Source organism: Gigantopelta aegis, unplaced genomic scaffold, assembly GCF_016097555.1.
Source record: "Gigantopelta aegis isolate Gae_Host unplaced genomic scaffold, Gae_host_genome ctg2366_pilon_pilon:::debris, whole genome shotgun sequence".
Lineage (NCBI taxonomy): Eukaryota > Metazoa > Mollusca > Gastropoda > Neomphalida > Peltospiridae > Gigantopelta > Gigantopelta aegis.
In genome coordinates this window covers 43,799-67,500 of record NW_024532907.1, presented here as the reverse complement: position 1 = coordinate 67,500, position 23,702 = coordinate 43,799, and the positions used below count along the sequence as shown (strand labels likewise).

Here is a 23,702-nt window from a genome sequence, read left to right as displayed (position 1 = left end):
ATTCGCTTATCGGGGAAGCCAAGTAATATGTTGGTCGGAATGGCGCTTTGGTGGAAGATTGTCATAAAAATAAAGCATTTTGGTATGCTGTACGTGCCTTTCTAAAATGTAGCATCTTCTCTAACCGTCTCCTCGATGGTGGGGGGGGAGAGGATATATACCAGTGAAAAATCGTTGGCCTGATGCGCGGTCGGTCTGGGTTCGATCACTGTCGGTGGTCCCATTGGGCTATTTCTCATTCCAGCCAGTGCACCACGACTGGAAGGCCTATGTCAAAGGTCGTGGTACGTGCTATCGGATCCTTTCCGTGGGATGGCACATATAAAAGATCCCTTGCTACTAATGAAAACAAAAATGTAGCGGGTTGCCTCTCTAAGACGATGTCAAAATTACCAAAAATTTGACATCCAATAGCCGATGATTCATAAATCAGTGTGCTCTAGTTGTAGCGTTAAACAAAACAAACTTTAACTTCTCCTTGAATGCTTTAGGTGTCTTTTCGAAATGTTAGGCGCCTCCATGAATTACTACAGGTGCACCTTTTAAACGATATACGTCACATCCACAAGTACCCCCAACCAACAACGCCGAGGGCGATATATAGACGATACTCCCCGTGTGGCTTGTGATATCATAATTTATACGTCACATCCACAGGTACCCCCAACCAACAACGCCGAGGGCGATATATAGAGGATACTCCCGAGTGGCGTGTGATATCATAATGTATCAGCACAAGTTGATAAAAGTATGATATCTGAGGCTTGCCGAAGATTTTTATACTTTTATCAACGAGTGCTGATAAATTATGATATCACAAGACACGAGGGGTATTCTTTTTATCATGCATTATCATTCTTTCCATTTGCGACAATTGTAAACAATGTCAGTAAAACCCCTTTCACACATACACGTTCTAAGGGGAAAGCATCATCCCCGATAATAAAATAGGGTACATTTTCGTCATCTCTTGGTAGTGGTGTAGGTGGAGGGAAGACAGTGGTACTATCTTCTATTGTAGCCTTGAGTTCGCAGATCCCGAATATCTGACTGTCCGAACATGATCCATTAGCACCAACATCCGCATAAAAGGGCCATAAAAACTATGGAGTTGAAGCCCTTGTAGTTGTAATATGTTGATCCGCCTCTGGAAGGACACCTGATTGCGATGTGTTTGTCGTCTATAGCTCCAAGACAGTGGTGAAAAGTCCCATCTTCTGGAAAATAGGTCAGCAATATCCAGCCAACCCTTGATGGTGGTAGGTATGGCGAGGACCTCATCAGTATATTCCGCAATAATTGCTTCACACACCTCCGGGATGAACAGTGCAAGGGTGTTGTGCGCCACTCAGATGTTGTACATCAGAGACTTGTATGTGCAGCCAGTGGCCAGGAACCTCGGGGTGCAGGCTAGCTTCAAGCCTGGATGAAGCGGTTTCCTCCAGAAGGCGTCTTGGCGTTGAATGCGAGGACCAACTCTCTCCAACAGTTCATAGAACATTTGCGGCTCGAGGCGAAGGAAGTTCTTGAAGCTGGCGTGGTCAGCAATCTCCAACTCCATCATCAGCTGCTCGTACTGACCGAAGAGTACTCTGGTTTATAGCCAAGGCCTCACCCACCTCTCACGGTGTTGCCCGTCGTCCCGCACCTCTTCCGCCAAAACAGCCAAGGCGAGGTCTTGTGCAGCAATCAAATCATTCAGAATGGCAACACATATTGCCATCAACCTGCGTCTTGCAATGCTCATCGGAAGTCAGACTGGAAATGAAAGTTATTCAAGCCAACCCGGGTTTATATACACAGTACTCAAGACATACAAAAAACATACTGAGCCTCCTACGATCGCGGAACACGTAATAGACATAAATCGGTCATAAATGGACGTAATACTGGGTAAAATGATCGCGGTAAGCGTATTAACAACGTAACAATGACGTACAGTGGGCGTTGTGGACGTATTAACAGCGTACGGGGATCGCAAGTGTTTTGGGTGCGATCTAGTCGTAAGTCGAACGTACTGGACGAAGTGACAACCTACAATGGACATACAATGAGCGTACTTTGGCGGCGACCATAATCGTGGGTGAAGAATTACAAGGTTCTATGTGCACAAAACCTCATTTTGAGAAATCGCCACTTGAAATTTGGAGCTGCCATATCCGAGTCATAGAGAGAGGTCTTTGTATTAGGTTTAATATAACAATTGTGTCTTAAAATACCATATTCTAGGACTGTTTACTATGTAGATAATCTTATTTTCTATCAAATAGGATGCAGGGGCGTGCGCAGGAAATTTTGCAGGGGGGGGGGGGGGGGGGGGTTGTCTGGCGAAGCCCAACACCGCGAGCGCCGAAAATTTAGAAAAATTGACCCCTTCTAGGGCTATTCTGAGGTGTTTTATGCTGGCTAGCCGAGCTGCTTTCTGACCACATTTTTTGGAAAGAAATTACATTAAAAATCGGGCTATGATTTTTTTTTCGCCTTGAGCAGTAGGGGGGTTTCGACCCCCCGCGCCTGAGAGTGGATAGCTCATTTTGGGGGAAATTGCAGATAAAACCTTGTAATCTTCAGGCCAGGCATTTCCAAACTCTTCCACCCGCGTTCTTCGAGAACGCGGCGAAACGCGGCCAAACCTATGACCAAAAGTGAATGTGTGAAAGGGGCATTATGTGGGTTAAATGTCACTATATTTAGCAACGGTAGACTCGTTAACTAGCAGAACGACAGTGGTGTAACGTCACTAATGATAGATTTAGCTCTGAAACAGTGACTTAACAAAAGAAGCGATATCTCCTAGGAGAATATCGCAAATTATAGTGTCAGCGATATCGCCTACAAAAGCCTTTAATGGATCATACACACACACACACACACACACACACACACACACACACACAATTTTTGCACCTTCCTACGCCCGTGAACAATATTATTTCAAAGATATTTTTCTATAACATGAATAGTGAATACACTGACCTGTGATATCCATAATATTGTTAAACATAACTGAAATAGCAGCTATCCGCTGTAACAGCTTCACAATCTTTAAAATATTATAAATGCATATGAAGTATTTTAATGTTTTCCTGTAGTACATGTTTAATATGGCCATAGACGTCAAATGGCGATACCGTTCATTCATTTTTGAATTTAAGCAAAATTCAAAACAATGCACGTAGAGCAACTTTGACGTCCATAATCATATTATTGAAACGTCATCGTATTGTTGACGTGATAGTTACGTTTCCGGCAACGCCTGTAATATACGGAAACTATCGAAGTATCATTCAACGTATTGTATTGGAGCTACATCCTCAGTTTTTCATATTAATTAATAAGGTAGGAATAAGCCGACACCGCTATAGATCTGATTTCGCAAGATTTGGTCGATAACCTACTAAAAATGCAAACAAAATTTCAGGGCAACGATTTTGGATCTCCTCGTTGAAAATAGAGGATTCTGTTGATGGCAGTTTTTATTTTTTGTAATTAAGATGCTTGTTATATCCCCAGTCTTTAAAATATTTAAATTTCCATATCTCATTAGTAGTTTGTGAAGACTATCCCAGAGAATCATAGAATCAAAACACTAGAAGATAAAACTTTTAATTTAAATATTATAACATATAACAAAAAAATTAAAATGTTCAAAATCTCTCTCTAAATTAGTTCGTGGAGGGTGTCCCAGAGAATCATTGTACCACGTTTCAGAACAATTCAATCAAAACTGCAAGTAAAAGATGGGACTTTACAGGAAAGGTTGATGGACGGACGGACGCCTGACAAGACAAATGGATACGAAAAAAGCTTAGCTGACAAAAATCGTAGGCGTTTAAGCACTGTAGATGTATGCAGTTACACGCGTGCAAGAAATACCCCCCCCCCCCCAAAAAAAAAAAAAAAAAAAAAAAAAAAAAAAAACGAACGCCCCCCCAAAAAACCCAACAGGTTTTGTAAATTCATTTAAAAAAGTTTGCATTCATACCACGAGTGGTTTATGCGTCAAAAGACTCATACAGACTGGGTGCAACGCGTGTGTGCTGTCCAACTGATTCGTCTCCGGCTTGCGTTTTGGCTATATACGATTATCATTGCGGCTGACCGCACGAATTTTGTAGACAAACGCATCGCGTCTAGACGCTCTCATTGAAACTAATGTATTTCGATGTTTGTAGCCAGAACGCACGCACGCACGCATCGTCTTTATGAGCCTCAACTGACGTGTAGGTCACGCCCAAGTGTCGATGCATGACACAGTAAGGTAATTCGACTCCATGAGAGGGTGGGGTTTAAAAAGTGTTCGTTTATACAGATTTATTGCACACTTTTGTCAATGTGAAAAGGAAATGTTTATTTAACGACGCACTCAACACATTTTATTTACGATTATATGGCGTCGGATCAATGGGAAAACGATCTATGCGTGGAACCATTTCAGAATAATAAATCAAAATAGACATCTTATCTTTTAGGTTGAGAGGAAAATGCAATATTGTCATCTGGAGTCAAATTGATGCAGTAACCTGGAACGTACTAATTTTTTTCTTATTTTTTTCCAGGGGTCGAAAACTCTCCCTGCTCAAGCAAAGGGTCCCCCCCCCCCCCCCCCCGGAATACCATTTTAGGGGGAATAATGTCTCGACCCCCCACCCATATAAACTTCTCTCACCACATTATAGACACCCCTAAAATGCCAGGAAATGTTTTATTTAACGACGCAATCAACACATTTTATTTTCGGTTTTGTGGCTTCGGACATATGATTAAGGAACACACAGAGAGGAAACCCGCTGTTGCCACTTCCTGGGCTACACCTTTTGATAAGGTGCAATGGATTTTTTATATGCACAATCCCAGACAGGATAGTACATACCACAGGCCTATGTTATACCAGTTGTGGAGCACTGGCTGGAATGAGAAATAGCTCAATGGGCTCACCAACGGGAATTGATCCTAGATAATCGCGGTTTAGGCGAGTGCTGTACCACTGAGCTACGTCCTGTCCCCTGCTTGGTAACAGTAAATATGTAAATAAATATTTTATTTCACTGCATTGTTGCTACGTGTATAACCAGTGTGGTCATGCAAAACGAAAAATGTTGAAAATAATTGTATTTAAATTTACAGAAACTGCCTTTTTATTATATTCTTTGATACCAAAAAATACAAGTACCATGTAAGCTAAAAATGAACTACTGCGTGCAAAATGTTATAAAATGAACAATAAAAGAAAGAAAGAAAATAAATCATAGAAATCGTATTCTTCTTGTAGAGAATATTAAGTGCCATTAATTCAATGTCAAGAGGAAACTTATGAATGTATACAGTTTGTTTTGTTTAACAACACCACTAGAGCACATTGATAAATTAAACATCGGTTATTTGATGTCAAACATTTGGTAATTCTGATACGTAATCATTAAAGGAAACCCGCTATATTTTTTTCTAATGCAGCAAGGGATAATTTATATGCACTTTCCCACAGACAGGAAAGCATATACCACGGCATTTGACCAGTGGTGGTGCACTTGTTGGAAAGAGAAAAACCCAATCTGCTGAATGGATCCACCGAGGTGGTTCGATCCTGAGATGCAAGCACCTCAAGCGTGCACTCAATCGACTGAGCTAAATCAGCTAAATGTATAATCACGGGCGTAGGAAGGTTCAAAAAGTGTGTTTGTGTACCTGTGTCGGAGGGGGGGGGGGGGGGGGGGGGGGGGCAAACACACACACACACATGTGTGTGTGTACGCTTGTCGATAATACGTTGTCAAGATCAAACCGGTTTTAACGAGACTCTAGTACCGTATCCTCAGCCGAACGTTCTTCGTACAGCGCAACATTTCTATTTAATTTTTTGAGACGAACCCTACAATTTGAAATTAGCAAACGCACGTGTTAACTGAAACTGACAACAGACTGTCGTTTGTGCTTTGCCGAGTTTTTTAAAAGTACATTTGAGATTGTATTTCATATTTGTACATGATGTTATATATGGTAACCAGAGACTGTAACTTTAATATCAAATTAACTTTGCATACATAATATACTCTTCAAAAAAAGTAGGGGAACCTGAAATATTAATATCAACTATTAGACCGAACATACGTTTTGACCACAGACATCCTAGTAAAGAACGTTCAGTGTCCTGTTCCACGAAGCGATCTTAGCCTTAAGATCAACTTTAGTGCATAGGGTAGCTATGCGCTTACGGTAATCTTAGGGCTAAGATCGCTTCGTGGAACGGGGCCCTGGTCTGTTTATTAACACACCGAAACACATTCAATAGTTTGCATGTACATCACGCAGTTGTCCCGTACACGTGCGTGGGGTGTCATTCTCGATTTTGACAATTTCCAGGAAGGTCGATTAATCACCGTGGAACATTATTTCTGTCAATATTTTTCATTCTGTTGATCATACAGTTGTTGTTTTGTTTTTAGTCGTTTTTATTGTTTGAATTTGCGATTTACTGATAAAAAACCCCGTCAACTTTCAAATTTCACTTCTGACCCCAATCGTTCTTCAAGATCTTTGGTGGTCATAAAACCTACTGTAATACTGAACTACCGGTTGTAATGTTTGCCCAATTAAGTCACTATTATCATATAACCATTCCCCACAGCTAATATACCTTACAATTTTGGCAATTGTAAATTCTTATTAGTTCCCCTATTTTTTTGAAGTGTTTATCATTCGATGTTTGATTACAACTTAACAAAACACTTTGTAGTCAGACTTCATGTGGACCTTACCTTTAAAGTAACAGACCCCAGTTTCAAACCCTATATGACACATTTTTCACTATTAGAGCCATTTTTGTTTTTCATAATTTACATTACAACTTACTTTATTTTTGAGAATATCTATTTTGCAAATGTTTATGAGATATCTTCATAATTAAGCCTACGAAGTCCTACATGTATAGTACAAAAGAACAAATTATAAAATACTACAATCAAAGTGATCTACATATACATGTACAGTTATAAAATTAGCAAAAATAGCACTGTCATAATGTTAGCATTAAATACCAACATATGGTCATATCATGGAGGTGATCTACAGTTATATATTAATTACAACAGTTTCCTCGATAGCCAAGTGGTAAGGCGTCGGTCTCGTAAACCAAAGATCCAGGGTTCAATCCCCTGTTGGGGCATTTTATAAAATTTTGTTTTTTTAATGATTTTTTTTGACAAAAACGCCATGTGTACAAACAAAAAAGCAACAACAGAAACAAACTAGAAATACTTTAAACTAATACAAGCTGTATGCATACTGACCATGTGTTAAACACAATGGAACTAATTTAAGAAGAAAAAAACCCATTTTGTATTGTGTGGTAAAGTTTCAGGTTTTTCCATGTACCGTAATGCATTTAATGTACATTATATTAATTAACATATAAAACATAAGACATCAGTTGTACAAGCATGCACTAAAATTATGTAAGAAAAAAAAAGAAGAGTATACATTAACACCGGTTTCCGATAATAAACATTGATACATGTACATGTATGCAAATAATTATGTAATGATGTGGATTATATCCACAGTAAACATGCATAACTGATGTCAAATAAAATAACATTTTAATAATAAAAATGTACCGGCCTTGGTGGAACAGTGGTTAAGCCATCAGACTATAGGCCGGTAGGTACAGGGTTCGCAGCCCGGTACAGGCTCCAACCCAGAGGGAGTTTTTAAGGGTTCAATGGGTAGGTGTGTAAAGCCACTACACCCTCTTCTCTCTCACTAACCACTAACCAATTAACAAATAACCCACTGTCCTGGACAGACAGCCCAGATAGCTGAGGTGTGTGTGTCCAGGACAGCATGCTTGAACCTTAATTGGATATAAGCACGGAAAGAAGTTGAAATGAAAATGTAGCTGTAACATGATGTTTACCTAAACAGTAATTCCACAGATGTAAATGGCCCACCGACCATGAACGTACTTGGTGTGTCTGATAGTTCATCCACAGATGTCCATCTCATAAAAATACCCTTAAAATGTTTTTATTCAAATGAATTTTAAACAAAAATTATTCTACATGTGTTGATTTTTATATTGTTTTAAACTGCATTGTGATCCAAACTACACTGTGATCCACATCCGTAGGTGCAACTACAAACCAAGTTAGTCTGATTGATCTAGGATTAAGTGGTGACGAATGGAGCTAAATCAAAAACTTTAATGCGAGTTACGTTGCCACCACCAGAAAAGTAATACTATATCTCACTTTTTCACTTTGCAAAGGCGAAAAAACCCTAAAAGAAATACAAAGTGAAAATGTTTAAGACGTGAAAAAGGTAGTGGCACTAATAAATATCCCTGAAGTTTCCCTGATTTCCACAAAGTTTTCTCATATTCGTTGACTGGAATAATATATGCAGGTTTCCTAAGCAGATGAAATAACCTTGAACAGTAATAAAAGCAGTACATCAATAAGGAAGGAAATGTTTTATTTAACGACGCACTCAACACATTTTATTTACGGTTATATGGTGTCGGACATATGGTTAAGGACCACACAGATATTGAGAGAGGAAACCCGCTGTCGCCAATTCACGGCCTACTCTTTTTGATTAGTAGCAAGGAATCTTTCATATGCACCATCCCACAGACAGGATAGTACATACCACGGTCTTTGTTACATCACTTGTGGAGTACTGGCTGGAATGAGAAATAGCCCACTGACAGGAATCGATCCTAGATTGATCGCACATCAGGCAAGCGCTGTACCACTGAGCTACATCCCGCCGGTACATAAATAATACAGCACCACTATAATGTGACATCAATGTATGTCTCAAAATAGAAAGAAAAAAAAAAAGAGGAAAAAAAAAAAGAGCACAAATTGTTTGCTACAAAAAGTATGCATGTAACAATGGTGAAAATACATGATTACAGCACCACTGACCATAGCAAATTCAAATAAATAAAAGATAAAAATAGTTCTTGTATAAATTACCGGATTAATTTTTTTTTCTAAAATCAGATTTATCAGTTAAGTAAATAAATCAATATTAAATGACATATTAAAAATTTAGATCTTTAAAAAAAAAAAAAAAACAAACAAAACAACTACTTTGTTTTCAAAAAAATAGTTTGGACTACCGGTATGCTTATGATTACAGTGGAATCCGTTTAGAAATCCCAACATTCAATGCCTGTGGAGGCCATATTGCACAGTATGAAGCAACATCTGGTGTTGGCAAATCTGACTGACAAAAAACATTACCAGTAATACATTTAAATTTGTAGAAGTCAAGCGTCCAATTAACATACATTTTGACAAGACCGTAGTGACGTATTCCCATGAATCTTATATGTATGGATGCAACTATCAGTGGATGAATTAATGAATGTTTAATGACACCCCAACACGATTGAACTATCAGTGGATGAATTAATGAATGTTTAATGACACCCCAACACGATGCAACTATCTGTGATGCCGAATACGTTTACAGTAGGCGAGCCATTTACAATGTAATTCAATAGAATTCTTGTTTTACTAAGAGTTCCAACGACACTAATTTGCCGGTAAATAATTAAATAGCAAATTCACACACATGAAAAATACATTTACATGACCTTTCAAACTCGATTCTCATGTAAAGTTGCACATTTGTGTAATAGCATTTACATGACTAGGTTAATGTATGTACGTAAATATGCACTAGAATATAAACAGGTATACATGCATGTGAATGAAGTACATATGAATTTACATACATGTGTGTAGTACACTGTCACTTGAGCAATCCATTAAACATGTAGGGCCGAATTTACAACACCCGTTTCTGACTTACATGCATATAACTACATGATACATGTACATATACAATGCTTAAACACCTGCCTTTAAGCTAAACAGGCTTCGTAAATTTGGCCCATAGTTGACAAACAGGTAAAATCCTCATGTTTGACACTGCAGGTGACCTGGGTTGGAATGTTATATTGCTGCTATAAAGCACTAAACACAGCATCAAAAAAGTTATACAACAGCTGTAAATCATGAAAATAATGCATGCAAGTTATTGATTGTGAAAAATGTGACCCGATGTATCAGAGCAATAATTACGTGACACATTATATTTTGAACCAATACAACCACAAACAATAAAAAAAAAGTTACACAACAAAACCAACACAACCACAAAAAAAAAAAAAAAAAAAAAAGAAGATAAACAACAAAACTAACACAACAGATATAAACAATGTATGCCTTTGTTAGATTGAAAGCATTGTTTTATGTACATGTATTTAATAGAAAGTAATTATAGACTTAAAAGAAATTTATTATGGACAAACAAAAAAGAACAGTCCATGAGTTGTTGTTGATGTTGATCCATGATGAAACTATAGTCTGTCCCACAGGGAACGCCTTTTTTCATACTATGGAATTTACTACAAGTTATTAATTTCTGAGCCGACTGATTTGTAACTTGCACCTTAACATATTTTTATTTTTTTATTTTTTTTTATTTCCAAAACACTTTTACTTTTCTTCTTACGTCAAACCAAACTGAAACCGGGTACACAAGGGAGCTAACTGTATACTGCTACCTCAATTACAGATCACGTTTGACTTTCATGGCAAAGATTCCATAAATATATGTGTGATATCTGCCAACTCCTGCTTAGGTGTGCTTAGTATGGGTGTGAATATTGTCAAAAATGCACCCAAAATCAATGATGAAAGTGATACAAATATTTAACTAAAAATATTTAAAATAAGTCCACTTTATAATTACATGTATGACCTTTTTTGTAATTTCCTTGAGACTGAAAATACCTGAATCTTTCTTTATCTGGTCTGCTACCTGATACACATTTCTGTTCAATATCTTGAGGCATGGTGAAAAATAAAAAAAAGTCTGAAAAACTATATGTGTGACGAATTGACAGAAGGACAGACACAAACGCTATAGACCCCTCCTGTTGGATCGACTGGGGACTAATAATACTCATTCATATTTTATAAATTACAAAACAACCATGAAATGAATAACAAAGGAACATTTAAACAACAGGTACCCAGCATGAAAAATATGTCACCTATTACACGAAAGAGTCAACTAGATTAAAATAATTTAAACACATGCATAATGATGAAATAAAACCCAATCCATGCACCTTTAGGTTTAATACTGTCTGATGAGTAAGCAAAATATATCTATAAAAAGTTGTTAGCAATCAGCTTTCACACTGTCCTTTTTTCTAGAAAGCAGCAGGGTTTCAGTTGTAATTCGCCAAATCGCCAAATGCAAAATTTAATCTGGAAAAATTATTGCTTTAATAATTCACAAAAAAAAAGATAAAATTCCTTCCTATTTGGCTGTTTGGCTAACTGAATTGTTTATTTGGCTACAGATGTTTTGACCAAATTCGCCAAATTGCAAATAATCATTTGGGTTCTGCTTAAACCCTGGGAAGCAGCCTGTATGAATTGTGAAATAAACTGCTGAGAAAGATGATCAAACATTCACTGCTGGTGGATTGCCTCTTGACACGAGAGGTTCACCCGAAGGCCTCGTTATCTTTTTCCCTTGAAGATTGTCCACTTCTTCATCATGCTGCTTCTTGGCAAAATCCAAAAATACCTGAAACAAAATAGATAAAAATAATAAGGTTTTTTTCTTTAATGACCCTCCACCTGCTACCGACCCTGGTCAGGCTGCTGGTGCTCTCTTGCACCTGCCAGTGCAGGCAGTCCCTTCTCCCAACCACCCCAGCCTTTTCCTGTCCTGGACGGAGGAGCTGGCCAAGGCTGACATCTGTGCCCATGACAGGTGTGTGTTAAAGCAGCTTGCTCTGAATGTGCACGTTAATCCCTATATCATATCATTTCTTTAATGACACCACTAGAGCACACTGATTTATTAATCATCAGCTAAGTGGTGTCAAACATTTCGTAGTTCTGACATATAGTCTTAGAGAAGAAACCCGCTACATTTTTCCATGAATTAGTAGCAAGGGATCTTTTATATGCACCATCCCACAAAGAGGACAGCACATACCACAGCCTTTTATATACCAGTTGTGGTACACTGGCTGGAACGAGAAATAGATGTGATTAAAACACTGTCATAAATGGAAAGAAATGTTTTATTTAACGACGTACTCAACACATTTTATTTACGGTTATATGGCATCAGACATATGGTTAAGGACCACACAGATTTGGAGAGGAAACCCGCTGTCGCCACATCATGGGCTACTCTTTCCGATTAGCAGCAAGGGATCTTTTATTTACGGTTCCCACAGGCAGGATAGCACAAACCATGGCCTTTGTTGAACCAGTTATGGATCACTGGTCGGTGCAACTGGTTTACCCATTGAGCCTTGCGGAGCACTCACTCAGGGTTTGGAGTCGGTATCTGGATTAAAAATCCCATGCCTCGACTGGGATCCGAACCCAGTACCTACCAGCCTGTTGACCGATGGCCTAACCACGACGCCACCGAGGCCGGTACTGTTATATATGGATGCTGACCAAGTGTGGACCTTATGTTGTTTGAGGTAATAAAAATAACAGCAATTTGTTTCACCAATATTTTCATTACGGTAATAATCACTTAATTATTAGCCCTAAAAAACAAAACATGTATTTTGTCACCTTATTCTTTATCACTGCTTCTGTCAAAAAATAAAAAATAAAATTAAAAATTAAAACAATTAAATTAAAACATTTGACTGGATTTTGTCTTGTTTCTTTCATTCGTCTAATTGTGTTAATTTAAAAAACGATTTACCTGTTCCAATGTGGACTGACTGAAGCTGTATTCCTCTACATTGTGTGAGCTCTTCACTGAAAATTGAAAAATAATATTATAGCTAATATCTCATTTACATGTATACAGGAAGAAATCCTGGATCCAAAAAAAAGAAGAAATGAAAAGAAAACAGAGAGAAAAAAAATTATATACTGTAGATCCTGAAATTAATGCAATCATAATATTAATGCGGAAAATGTGAGTTATTATTAAAACAACAACAAAGAATATTAAAATTCTAATATATTAATAAAAAAACACACCTGGAAAACAATTCATTGTAGGCAAGACAGACTAATTTTCAAATAGTCACACGCTATTAAAACAAACAAAGATTAAAATTCTAATACATTTATAAAACAATTGGAGCACAATTCATCGTAGACGAGACAGATTAATTGTTAAAAAATCCAGCAAGATTTCAGCCACGTGTGAAGATTGCAGGGTCTTTGGCCACTCTGTCAAAAGCTGACACAATCCATCGCGGGTGAATGGGTTTTAGCATGGTAATATTGTGGTCAACAGTTTCTTTGACTTTCAGTCCAGGAAGATTAGAGTTTAACCCAGAAATAAATAATACAGAGCTGCTTTTCTTTCAGGATAGATGCAGAACATCATCAGTAATAACGGATAAAAAAATAACAAAATTTCTGAGGTGTGCTAACTTTACTACAGACGTAAATATATAAGTATCATCATGTTATCAGTTTACGCATGCTACCCATTTTCATTACTAACTTAGCATAGGGAGTTCATCAAAAGGAGGCTACGTGGATTAGTTTCATGTCACATGTTAGTTTACCCACTGTCACTCGCATTAATTTAGGGACACATTAATTTCAGGACCTACAGTACATATTTACCTTTGTTCAACACCCACTAACTGCTATATTTTTCACATTGGGGTGTCAAAACATTCATTCATTCACATCAAAGATTTAGTTCAAATGATTATCATATTCTACGTCAGCTACAAGACAATTTTCATGAAACAGACTAAAACATCCTGACCTACTTGGGTAAAAAAAAAATACACCCACAGACTCATTACACACACACATGCATGCATGCACACGTTAGATACACACATACACATACAGTCCAGGGATGTGATACCAAAAATAAAATCTGAAATTATGTATTAGAAGCTGAGAAGGTACACAAGGTTCATTTTTCAGCATGTCAGATGAAATACTTGTGCAATTATTGTACACCCTACAAAAACTGAAATCAAATAGTTTACCTGATAAATTATTTGATGCCCCAAAAAACCTGAAATCAATCTAGCGCAAGGAAATGTTATTTCTCATAAAAACGCCAAATAAAATACCACATATATATATATAATTACATAAATTAAACTTACGGTCTTCCAAGGCAGAAAATGCCTCCGACAGCAACTTTTTACCCTTGGCAATCCTGTACCAACCACGTTCAGCAAACCGTTCCAGTCGTTCCATCTGTGGGAACAGACCAGCAAGATGAGATTCAAGTTCGTCCATCTGCTTTTCAATGTTGCCTCGGGTGACCTGCAGTTTGATCTCCAGGAGATAGCCACTGCCAAACTTGTCCTTCAGATGCTGAGTTGGTCCAAGACATCTGAAATGATTGCACGTTACCGGTTACTTTATGGAAATGGTTAGCTAGTTTCTTTAAATACAGCCGCTGAACGACTACATTAATTAATTAGCCCCAAACAATTAAATTGTGATGGTTATCATACACCCTGATGAACACCTAAATTTAATCCTGGCCCCAAACAATTGTTATCTTTTTTTCTTTTTTTTACCCCATATAACAGTCCATTTCTTGTTTCCAATCATTACTTTTAGTTTCAGTGATCAATGAAAAGTTTGTTTTGTTTAACGACTCCACTAGAGCACAATGATTCAAGGCTCGAAATTCATTTTTTTTGATTGGGAGGCAATCTTTGCTTTTCAAATTTTAATTGGGAGGCAAATGTTTGAATTTGAGAAGCAGTTCAAGAGCACAGGTATTGCTGTTATTTTACACTTATTTCATTAAATCTATACAAAATAAAGAGTCCAAACAAATTATGTACCTGGTTTATATGTTTATTACCCTGAGACAGTGACAGATTTTTCGTCACATTCAAATTCTAATCAGTTTGCGTGTGTACTTGCCCATTTCTCGACAGTAGCTTTTTTGGCCACCGCGGCCATGATTGTAGTAAGTTCTAAAGTAGCTTGGTCGATGGTAGTCTCTAAAATTGTAGTCGTTTTTGAAAGTCGCGACACTCGGAACTTCTCGGCTGATTCCATCGATAAATAAGCGTAAGTTCAACCAGTAGTTGTTTCCTAACGTTGGCTAGACTAGTTTTTACGCTACATGTTAAACCGAATGACCAGTCCGAGAACCAGTCCAAATAGCTCAGGACGTTTGCATTACTCGCTGTCGCTGAACTCGGATTTGAAAAACCGTAATCGATGTGATCCGAACGAGTTTCGAGAATGTTGTTGGTAGATAATTCTGCAATTATTTGTGTGCGCACCAATGTAACATGGCCGCGTCTACGATGTCGATACAAATATAGCAATGTTTTAAATATTTTAAGTTCTTCATTTGAAATGCGGAAAATGCGCGACAAACGTGAATTCTGGGATATACCGGAAACAAATTTTAGAAACCAGATGGAAAGCAAAACCTGCTTGTGAAACGTTTTTTTGGAAAGCATTTTGTGCGCTTTGAGCGGCAATTGCCGCCTGCCAAATTCGAGCCTTGTGATTTATTAATTATTGTCTTTTGGATGTCAAACGTTTGGTAATTTGACATATATATAAGTATTAGAAAGGAAATCCGCTACATTTTTCCATCAGACTTTTATCACTGGGCTATACGTCATGTGCCTCTCTGATCAATGAGTGACAGACACAGAAATACTTGTTAAAATAATGTCCGTCATGGACAAAGAATGGCTGCAAGCAAATTGGGAAAAAATTTAATGTGCTATTTTCTCGAAAAAACCATTGTGGAATTTAGATACCGCCATTCGTGGTAATCTTAGGATAGGTGTAGATTCAAAGTGTAAAAAAAGATACTGGAAAGTAAGGAAGGAAATGTTTTATTTAATGATGCACTCAACACATTTTATTTATGGTTATATGGTGTCAGGCATACATGTATGGTTAAGGACCACACAGATATTGAGAGAGGAAACCCACTGTCGCAACTTCATGGGCTACTCTTTTCGATTAGCAGCAAGGGATCTTTTATATGCACCATCCCACAGACAAGACAGTACATACCATGACCTTTGTTACACCAGTTGTAGAGCACTGGCTGGAAATAATGGAAAGGAGGAGACTCTCATTATAATTATTACATTAATTACAAAGGTAAATCAATGTCATTTCAGACATTAGGCATATATTCTATCGTTGATGTAAACTCAACACCTGAAAAATTTAAATGATGCCTACCCAAATAAGCTAATTATAATCAGTCATTTCAGAAATGGTGTGTGCTGTCTTGTTAGATAAATGCAAAGTAAACTCACTGTATTTGACCATTAACCATGATGGCCACCCTGGAGCACAAAGCATCAGCCTCTTCCATGTAGTGTGTTGTCAAAATGGCTCCTCGTCCACTCGACTTGAAGCTAGAGCTGATTGTGTCCCTTTAAAAATAAAAATTAAGTTAAAGATAATTTAGACATACACACTGAAAATAGAAAACTGTATATATTAATTTTTTGGGTAAGGAGGTGGCTTTAATTCTGAATACAGTACAAACATGTTGTTTAATTTGATATAAACTTGAATATACAGCTGTTTATTTTGTTATCTATTGTTCTAATATTAAATGATAAACTACCATAATGAAAACAGTTGGTTTTAACTGCTCCAATTATGCATCGTACTGCACCATCGTTCATGACATTGCGTTGTTCATGCATCATATCACACCATCAATCAAGACACTGCTCCAAATGTGCATCACATCACACCATCATTCATGACATTGTGTTGTTCATGCATCATATCACACCATCAATCAAGACACTGCTCCATATGTGCATCACATCACATCACACCACCATTAATTAATGACTGCTCTAATTGTTTAACACATCACACCATCACTGATGGTTCACAATTTCAACTTCTACTCCAAAACTACATAACTATAATTCCAGCCAATTTTTGTGGGAAGCTTCCTTGACATACAAGGAAATACATTTGGTCATTCTGACACTCCAACCCCTGCCCCTATATGGCATTATTGTCAGTGTCCAAAAGGGAAAACTACTTAAGTCAATGTTAAAATATCTTCTGTACTTCCAGAAATGTTATAACTGGATATTTTTCATATATGTAAACATTAATAAATGATATATATGTGAATGCTAGTAATGTTAAGTCTCCGATTTGTTCCCTGAGGAAATGAAGTTTACTATAATTATATACAGGAATGTATTTAAAATGTTATTTCTTTGACATCCTTCTCCAAAACTACTTGACTAATTCCAGCCAACCTTTATGGGAACCTTCCTTGGCAAATGGAGAAACAAAATTGTTAACTGGACCCTTCTGAACCCCTAGGTCATTCTGATCTCCCACAGGGGTCCGAGTGGTGGGGCCAAAAGGTGAAAATTAAGCCAACTTAAAGGAAGGGACAATTAAGGCATTTGGCCTGGTGTGCATATTCAATGATATCTAATGCACAGTATTGCTTAATATCAACAAGTATAATCATATAGTTAAATAATAAAACGGTTAAATGTGACGGCTATTATATATAACGGACGCAGCCATTTTGTACCATATCAGTGAGTACGCCCTCTGGCGAACTGGTGGTTACGTAATACTTAACGCGTAACATCAGGAGTGAGCCTTAGAACTAGAGAAACACAATCTACCTGGTTTTTGCGGGATGATAAATAGTCATACATTGCAATGTTCTGTAATAATACACATCCCAGTAAGCCAGCAATAAGTATAACCAGCACTAAATATATATTCTTTTCAATACAAAATAAAATACCATTGTCAAAGTGGCTACACAACAAGTTGAAATAATTAACAATGTTTTGTCCATGCATTAACCTACGTACTGAAATGATACACGGAGTGTTTTCTTAGTTAATTGGTCTATGCGGTTAGTTGCTTCTACCTGTGATTCCTGATTGGCAGGTGTGTATTTGATTGGTAAACCAGACGAGCCAATTAATTAACACTGTCTAGACACAAAAATACATACTGGTATTGTGGAATATTACCTGTCCCCCCTAAACTGGTAATGGACATGGTTTATTACTGTAAATAGTTCTGTAAAACTATTGATTAAGTAGACTTTCTCATCTAAAACCACAGAACTGACCAATTATGTAGTCCCAAAAATAGAAAATTATCACTTGGGTATCGCGGGTTGTTGTTTTTGCTCCAGCATAGCATATCAATAGGCCTAATAGTGTACTTTTTTCCTTTGGATTATTTAACAGAGAAAAATACTATAACCCATTTTGTTCCGTTAATGCAACTTGAAATATATTTAGTTAAATAGTTTATTGTATTATTACGTCATTTATGCTGTTTTACAAGTCAGGTTGATCAAAGAGAAGCGCCTTGTCGAAAATTACTGCTTTTGTTTACACTGTACATACAGGAGATGGTCAGGAGCTGACGTCACTTCGCCCCAAGCTATCCCACCGGACGTCACAAAAAAACGAAACAAAATGGCTGCCCCCAGTTAGCAGGAATAATATGTTTTTTTATTAACTCTAAAATTACACATTTTTCATTTGCTAAAGTGTCAGTATGTGTTGGTGGCCCGGGTATGCATCTTTCCAACACGTAAGGCTCTTGTTTGAGTTGACCCTACCTTTAAAAAACATTTTCTTCTCTACTTCCAAAAATTCTATTATGAATACGTTTCATATATGTAAAGGTCAACAGATGGTTTATCTAATTTTTTAATGTTTAGTACCCCAGTTGTTCTTGGGAAGGGAGTGAAGTTTACTTCTACAATAAGTATATAGTTTTACAGAGAAATGCTTTAAACTTTATTTTCTTCAGATCTACTGACCTTTTTAATTAAATTTCGTGGAAATCTTCCTTGACCCATGGAGAATCACACAGGGATGTGAGAGGGGCTGGAACAAAAAAGCTTACTGCAACCAGGGTCCAGGGGCCGCTCAAGGAAAATTGTTGTTTGCAACCACTGGAACTGCCAAAATTGCATTCAATGCTAATAAATCTAAACTGGTTATAACTTATAATGTAAGGCACACATCATAAACTTGAAACCGTGAAAGTCAACAGTATTGAACATCATGTTTTTTTTAGATGAAACGGAAAAGCACATTTACATGTTTCCGCGTAGCTCTCACATCCCTGAACACAGTCATGAATTTGGTCCCCCAGCACCTACAAGGCTGAGCCCATAAGAGGAAAAACTAAGCCAATTTTTTTAAAATCTTCACTTCTTCCATAAATACCAGGCCTTGAAACATGGAGAAATAAATCTGTGATGGATCAGGCACACAAAGGGGAAATTAAGCCAATTAAAATAAAATCTTGGACTCTACTTCCAGAAATACTATATCCAATTAGTCTTCATATACATGCATGTACCTATATGTAAAGATTATTAGATGGTCTATCAATGTTTTGAATTTTATTAAGGTTAGGTTCCCTGTTTGTGCGTGGGGAAGAGTGTAGTTATTAAGAGTTGTATACAGAATTGTATTTAAACTGTAATTTCTTCAAAACTACATGTAGTTGACCATTTCCAACTAAATGTGATCGGAAGCTTCCCTGACCCGTTCTGAATCACCAAGAAAATGGGTGTCATGCACTCCACGAGTCTGGTATGTGGGGTCAACAATTTACACAGGTGGCTGTTTAGGCCCCTAGCTGGGTCTCTTGTTTAATGTTGTATAATTTTAGACAATAGGCCTACATGCATCTTATTATTTAATACATGTATGTATATTTTTTTAAATCAAAAACAAAGGAACCCCATACGTATCAATTTTGACATACATGTACACGTACGTACCATAGAAATCTCTTGGACTGTGGGTCCATGCCGGTAGATGGTTCATCAAGCAAAACAATCTGTGGCGTACTCAGCATACTGATTGCATAACTCACCTGAAGAAAAACTTTAGTTATTACACACCTACACATGTATCTTATACAACCTTATCATGATAGTACAATAACGTCATTAAATCATGTGCTTCAAACTTATCACAAAACACAAATAGTGAAAAATGAAGATCATATGTTACTGAGTTATTTTAGGTTTAGTTATTTAGGGTTTAAGCTGGACGGCAAAATTTCATCAGCTCATTTGTAGCCAAATTCAAGTAACATTTAGCCGAACAGAATTATTTTTAAAAATAGCTATTCATATACCGGTACTGTACAACTGACACACGGTTTTCGAATGAGCTTTTGGGTGAAATGGTAATCAAATATATTCACCTAATTCAACTTTTGGTGATTTGGTGAATGACAGCTCAAAACCTTTTTAAAAAAATTATAAACAGCATTTCTGTCTACAATATGAATATATATATGGTGTTATTTACAGTTGCATCCACAGACATAATTTACTAAAATAACTTTTTTTTTTTAAACAAAATTAATTTAAATTATTTCCAATGTTTTTTAATATGCATTGAGATTAACATTCGTAAAAGTAACTCTACAAAACATTTTATAGATCTCGGATCTTGACAGTTTGAGAGAAATGAACTTAAGATTGAGCTAAATTAAAATGTAAAATCTGGCAATAATAATAATAAAAAAATTAAAATGTACTTTGATGAATGTACACATATGCAACCATAAACCAAGTTTCAATGATCTAAGACTTATAGTTTGTGAGAAATGAAGCTAAACACAAAAATGTGAAATCAGTGCTCTACAAAGCAAGTTCAAATTTACTCTTCCCTGGCCAGTAAAGTATAATATTTTAGTCGCCAGCCACTTATATTTAGTAGCCAGCTAATGTATACATGTACTTTACCGCACATTGCTAATGTCGTAATTGTTATTAGGAATGCATTCGAATGAACTCTTGAAGAGGCGATTCCTACATGTAGTTGTTAAATAGTAATTACAAGTTACTGTTTGTGTCCGGTTCCACTAAAACTGAACGACTATTAACTATCATTATCAAATTCCATACCCAATAATTGTATTAAACGAATTTAAGCGAATTACTATTTTAATGGCACTGCTAAGATATGCATTTAAATTGCAGTTCTCATTAAAAGTTAAATAAAAGCATTGTGATAATATCTACCAGGATTCAAGTTTTCATCCTCCACTGGTGAACATGTTTTCCAACGTGACTGGAGAAGTCGGTATCGTGGAGGGACACGTTATCACGATAAGCATGAGACGATTGGAGCACAGCATGACACATATACAAGTCAACATTTAAAATAATTAACGTTTGAGTTTGACATACAGTGGCTCAACAATCTCATTTTAATACATAAATAAAACCTGGCTCTAAAGGGGCCAGGACCGACTTGGTCTAAAACTGAACTGGGGCCGATATTCAAACGCTTGATATTCAAGTTAAGGGAGATAACATCATAACGAAGTATTACCTCCCCTTTAACGTCACCGTGTTTACTCTTGAATACTGGAAAATCGTTATTCATAGTCCGATTAACATGTCTCAAACAAACTATCGATAGAAAACACATTTTATGGAAATAAATTGCTACTGGTCCACAGTGTTTTCCGATGTCCAGTTTTGTTTACCGATTAAAGTAAGATTATTGGACAGCCACCAACTGGCGAATGTGATTTTATCTTTTAGATGCCAGGGAATGTTTTTAGTCGGCATGGCGAGTATTTTACTCGCTTTGTAGAGCACTGGAAATGCAAAAGTTGATGTCGTCACCTCTATTATAACATTGAAAAAGTATTACCTATATCTTGCAGTTTGACTGTCAAGGGCGGCGCTCGCCTGCTGCACGGTCAGTCTAGGATCAATCCCCATAGGTGGGCTCATTGGGCTATTTCTCCTTCCAGTCAGTGCGCCATGACTGGTATATCAAAGGCCGTGGTATGTGCTATTCTGTCTGTGGAATGGTACACATAAAAGATCCCTTTCTGCTAATCGAAAAAGAGTAGCCTATGAAGTGGTGACAGCAGGTTTCTTCTCCCAATATCTGTGTGGTCCTTAACCATATGTCTGACACCATATAACCGTAAATAAAAATGTGTTGAGTGCGTCATTAAATAAAAATATTTCCAGTCAAGGGCGAGACAAAAATCCAATAAGACAACATTATTTCAGTCAAGAGATAAAGTAAAGTGTTGTATAAACACATGCCTTTCGCCGCGTCCCTCCAGACAACCTCTTAGACCATTTATTTACATGATCTTCAACTTTCAAGTTTTCTACGTAGCTGAAAAATAAAATAAAAATAATAATAAAGAGTACATTGTAATTGCTATTAACAAATTAAGTAAAGTCTGGAATTAATTTCACATTTCTTTTAGCATGCATTGGGATGAACATTCACATTTTGATAAAACAACAGATTGGTATGATACAGAATAAGTTTGTTTAGTTTAACGACACCACTGGAGCACATTGATTAATTAATCATCGGCTATTGCAGGCATCGAAATAAGTCGAGAACAGTCGTTTAGGTTACCGGGAGGTTACCACATGTTAGAAAAGTCAAGAACGGTGTTTCGTTCTCGACAAAAATTTCAAAGAACGGTAGTTTTGTTTCCGAACGTAAACCAGGCAATGCATTCAGGACTTCTGCGTTTCATTATCTCGTCAGAAATTGCATTGATGTTCGCGCGCAAGTCACTCCGCGTTTAAAGGGACATTCCTGAGTTTGTTGCATTGTAAGGTGATACCGACTAATAAAATATTTCTACGATTAAACTTACATATTAAATATATTTTCTGGTTTAGAATATCAGTGTCTGTATATTCAATGTGTTTCTGGTCGTCTTAATATTTGTAAGAAGCCAAAACTGAAAAATATATTTTAGGAAATAAAATGAAATGTAACCTAGTATAAATATTAGAAACAGAATCACATTTAATATACAGCCACTAATATTTTATGCAGAAAAATATATTCGATATGTAATTACAATCGTTAAAAAGTCTCTGTTAGTCGATAACATCTTAAAAACTCAGGAATGTCCCTTTAAGCAGCGTCCACTAGATGAATTTATGTCCGCGTTTTGTTTTCTCGCACAAAATTGCACCGATGTTCGTGCGCACTTGTGCAATTGCAAAGCAATTTTTGGCAATCCGCATTTAAGCAACGCCCACTAGATAAATTTACTTCCTGATTTTGTTTCTCGTACCGATGTTCGCGCGCACCGTTACAATTTCAGAACGACCACGTAGTAGTAACAGGAATTCAATTCTAACTTTCATATAGTTGTGGAAACCTATAGATTCCTGTGACACAAGCACCTCAAGCGAGCACTCTACTGACTGAGCTAAATCCCGCCCCCATCACCCCAGTACAATACAATGCACGTATGAACACATACAAATAATAATCTAATTTATCATGTTACCTACACCCGTTACAACAGGTGCAGTTCATTGATTATTAAGCCTTCAAAGTGGCATGATTATTTCATAACACTTTCTTTGGTGTTCTAATTACTGGGGAACGCCGTCATTGTTTAAAAGGTGACCACTGGCAAACAGTGGAGGTAAGATTACGTGCCAGTGTTGACAGAGCTAGTTACTAATTAGGTTTTATTCTTAATAAATTAATGGTAGCTGAACGTGACTTTAAAATTATGCCGGTTTAGACAGCTGAGAGTTTGGACAAGAGTCCACTGTACATTGTAGGGGCAGGATTTAGTTCAGTCAGTTGAGTGCTTGCCTGAGATGCTTGCGTCGCAGGATCGAACCACCTCTGTGGATCCACTCAA

General features: G+C 37.1%; 1 protein-coding gene and 1 non-coding gene across 4 annotated transcripts in view; one reads left to right on the top strand and one right to left on the bottom strand.

Moving 5' to 3' along the window:
- The first annotated feature begins 7,090 nt into the window (after positions 1 to 7,090).
- On the top strand, positions 7,091 to 7,162 carry Trnat-cgu. Its single transcript has one exon. It is a non-coding gene; the product is annotated as a tRNA-Thr (tRNA).
- Positions 7,163 to 10,516: 3,354 nt separating this feature from the next.
- The window catches only part of LOC121391414 (cholesterol transporter ABCA5-like), a 56,978-nt gene continuing 43,792 nt past the window's right edge, over positions 10,517 to 23,702 (bottom strand). For 2 of the 3 annotated variants that reach the window (XM_041523057.1, XM_041523058.1), the window contains exons 25-30: positions 22,114 to 22,189; positions 19,810 to 19,904; positions 16,307 to 16,426; positions 14,156 to 14,388; positions 12,769 to 12,824; positions 10,517 to 11,616 (exon numbers count right to left, since the gene is read on the bottom strand). In XM_041523057.1, the coding sequence (XP_041378991.1) occupies positions 11,491 to 11,616; positions 12,769 to 12,824; positions 14,156 to 14,388; positions 16,307 to 16,426; positions 19,810 to 19,904; positions 22,114 to 22,189 (706 nt within the window). In that variant the 3' untranslated portion in view covers positions 10,517 to 11,490. Of the gene's footprint in view, positions 11,617 to 12,768; positions 12,825 to 14,155; positions 14,389 to 16,306; positions 16,427 to 18,839; positions 18,902 to 19,809; positions 19,905 to 22,113; positions 22,190 to 23,702 lie in introns of those variants that run through there. The other variant, XM_041523059.1, reaches the window with a different exon arrangement.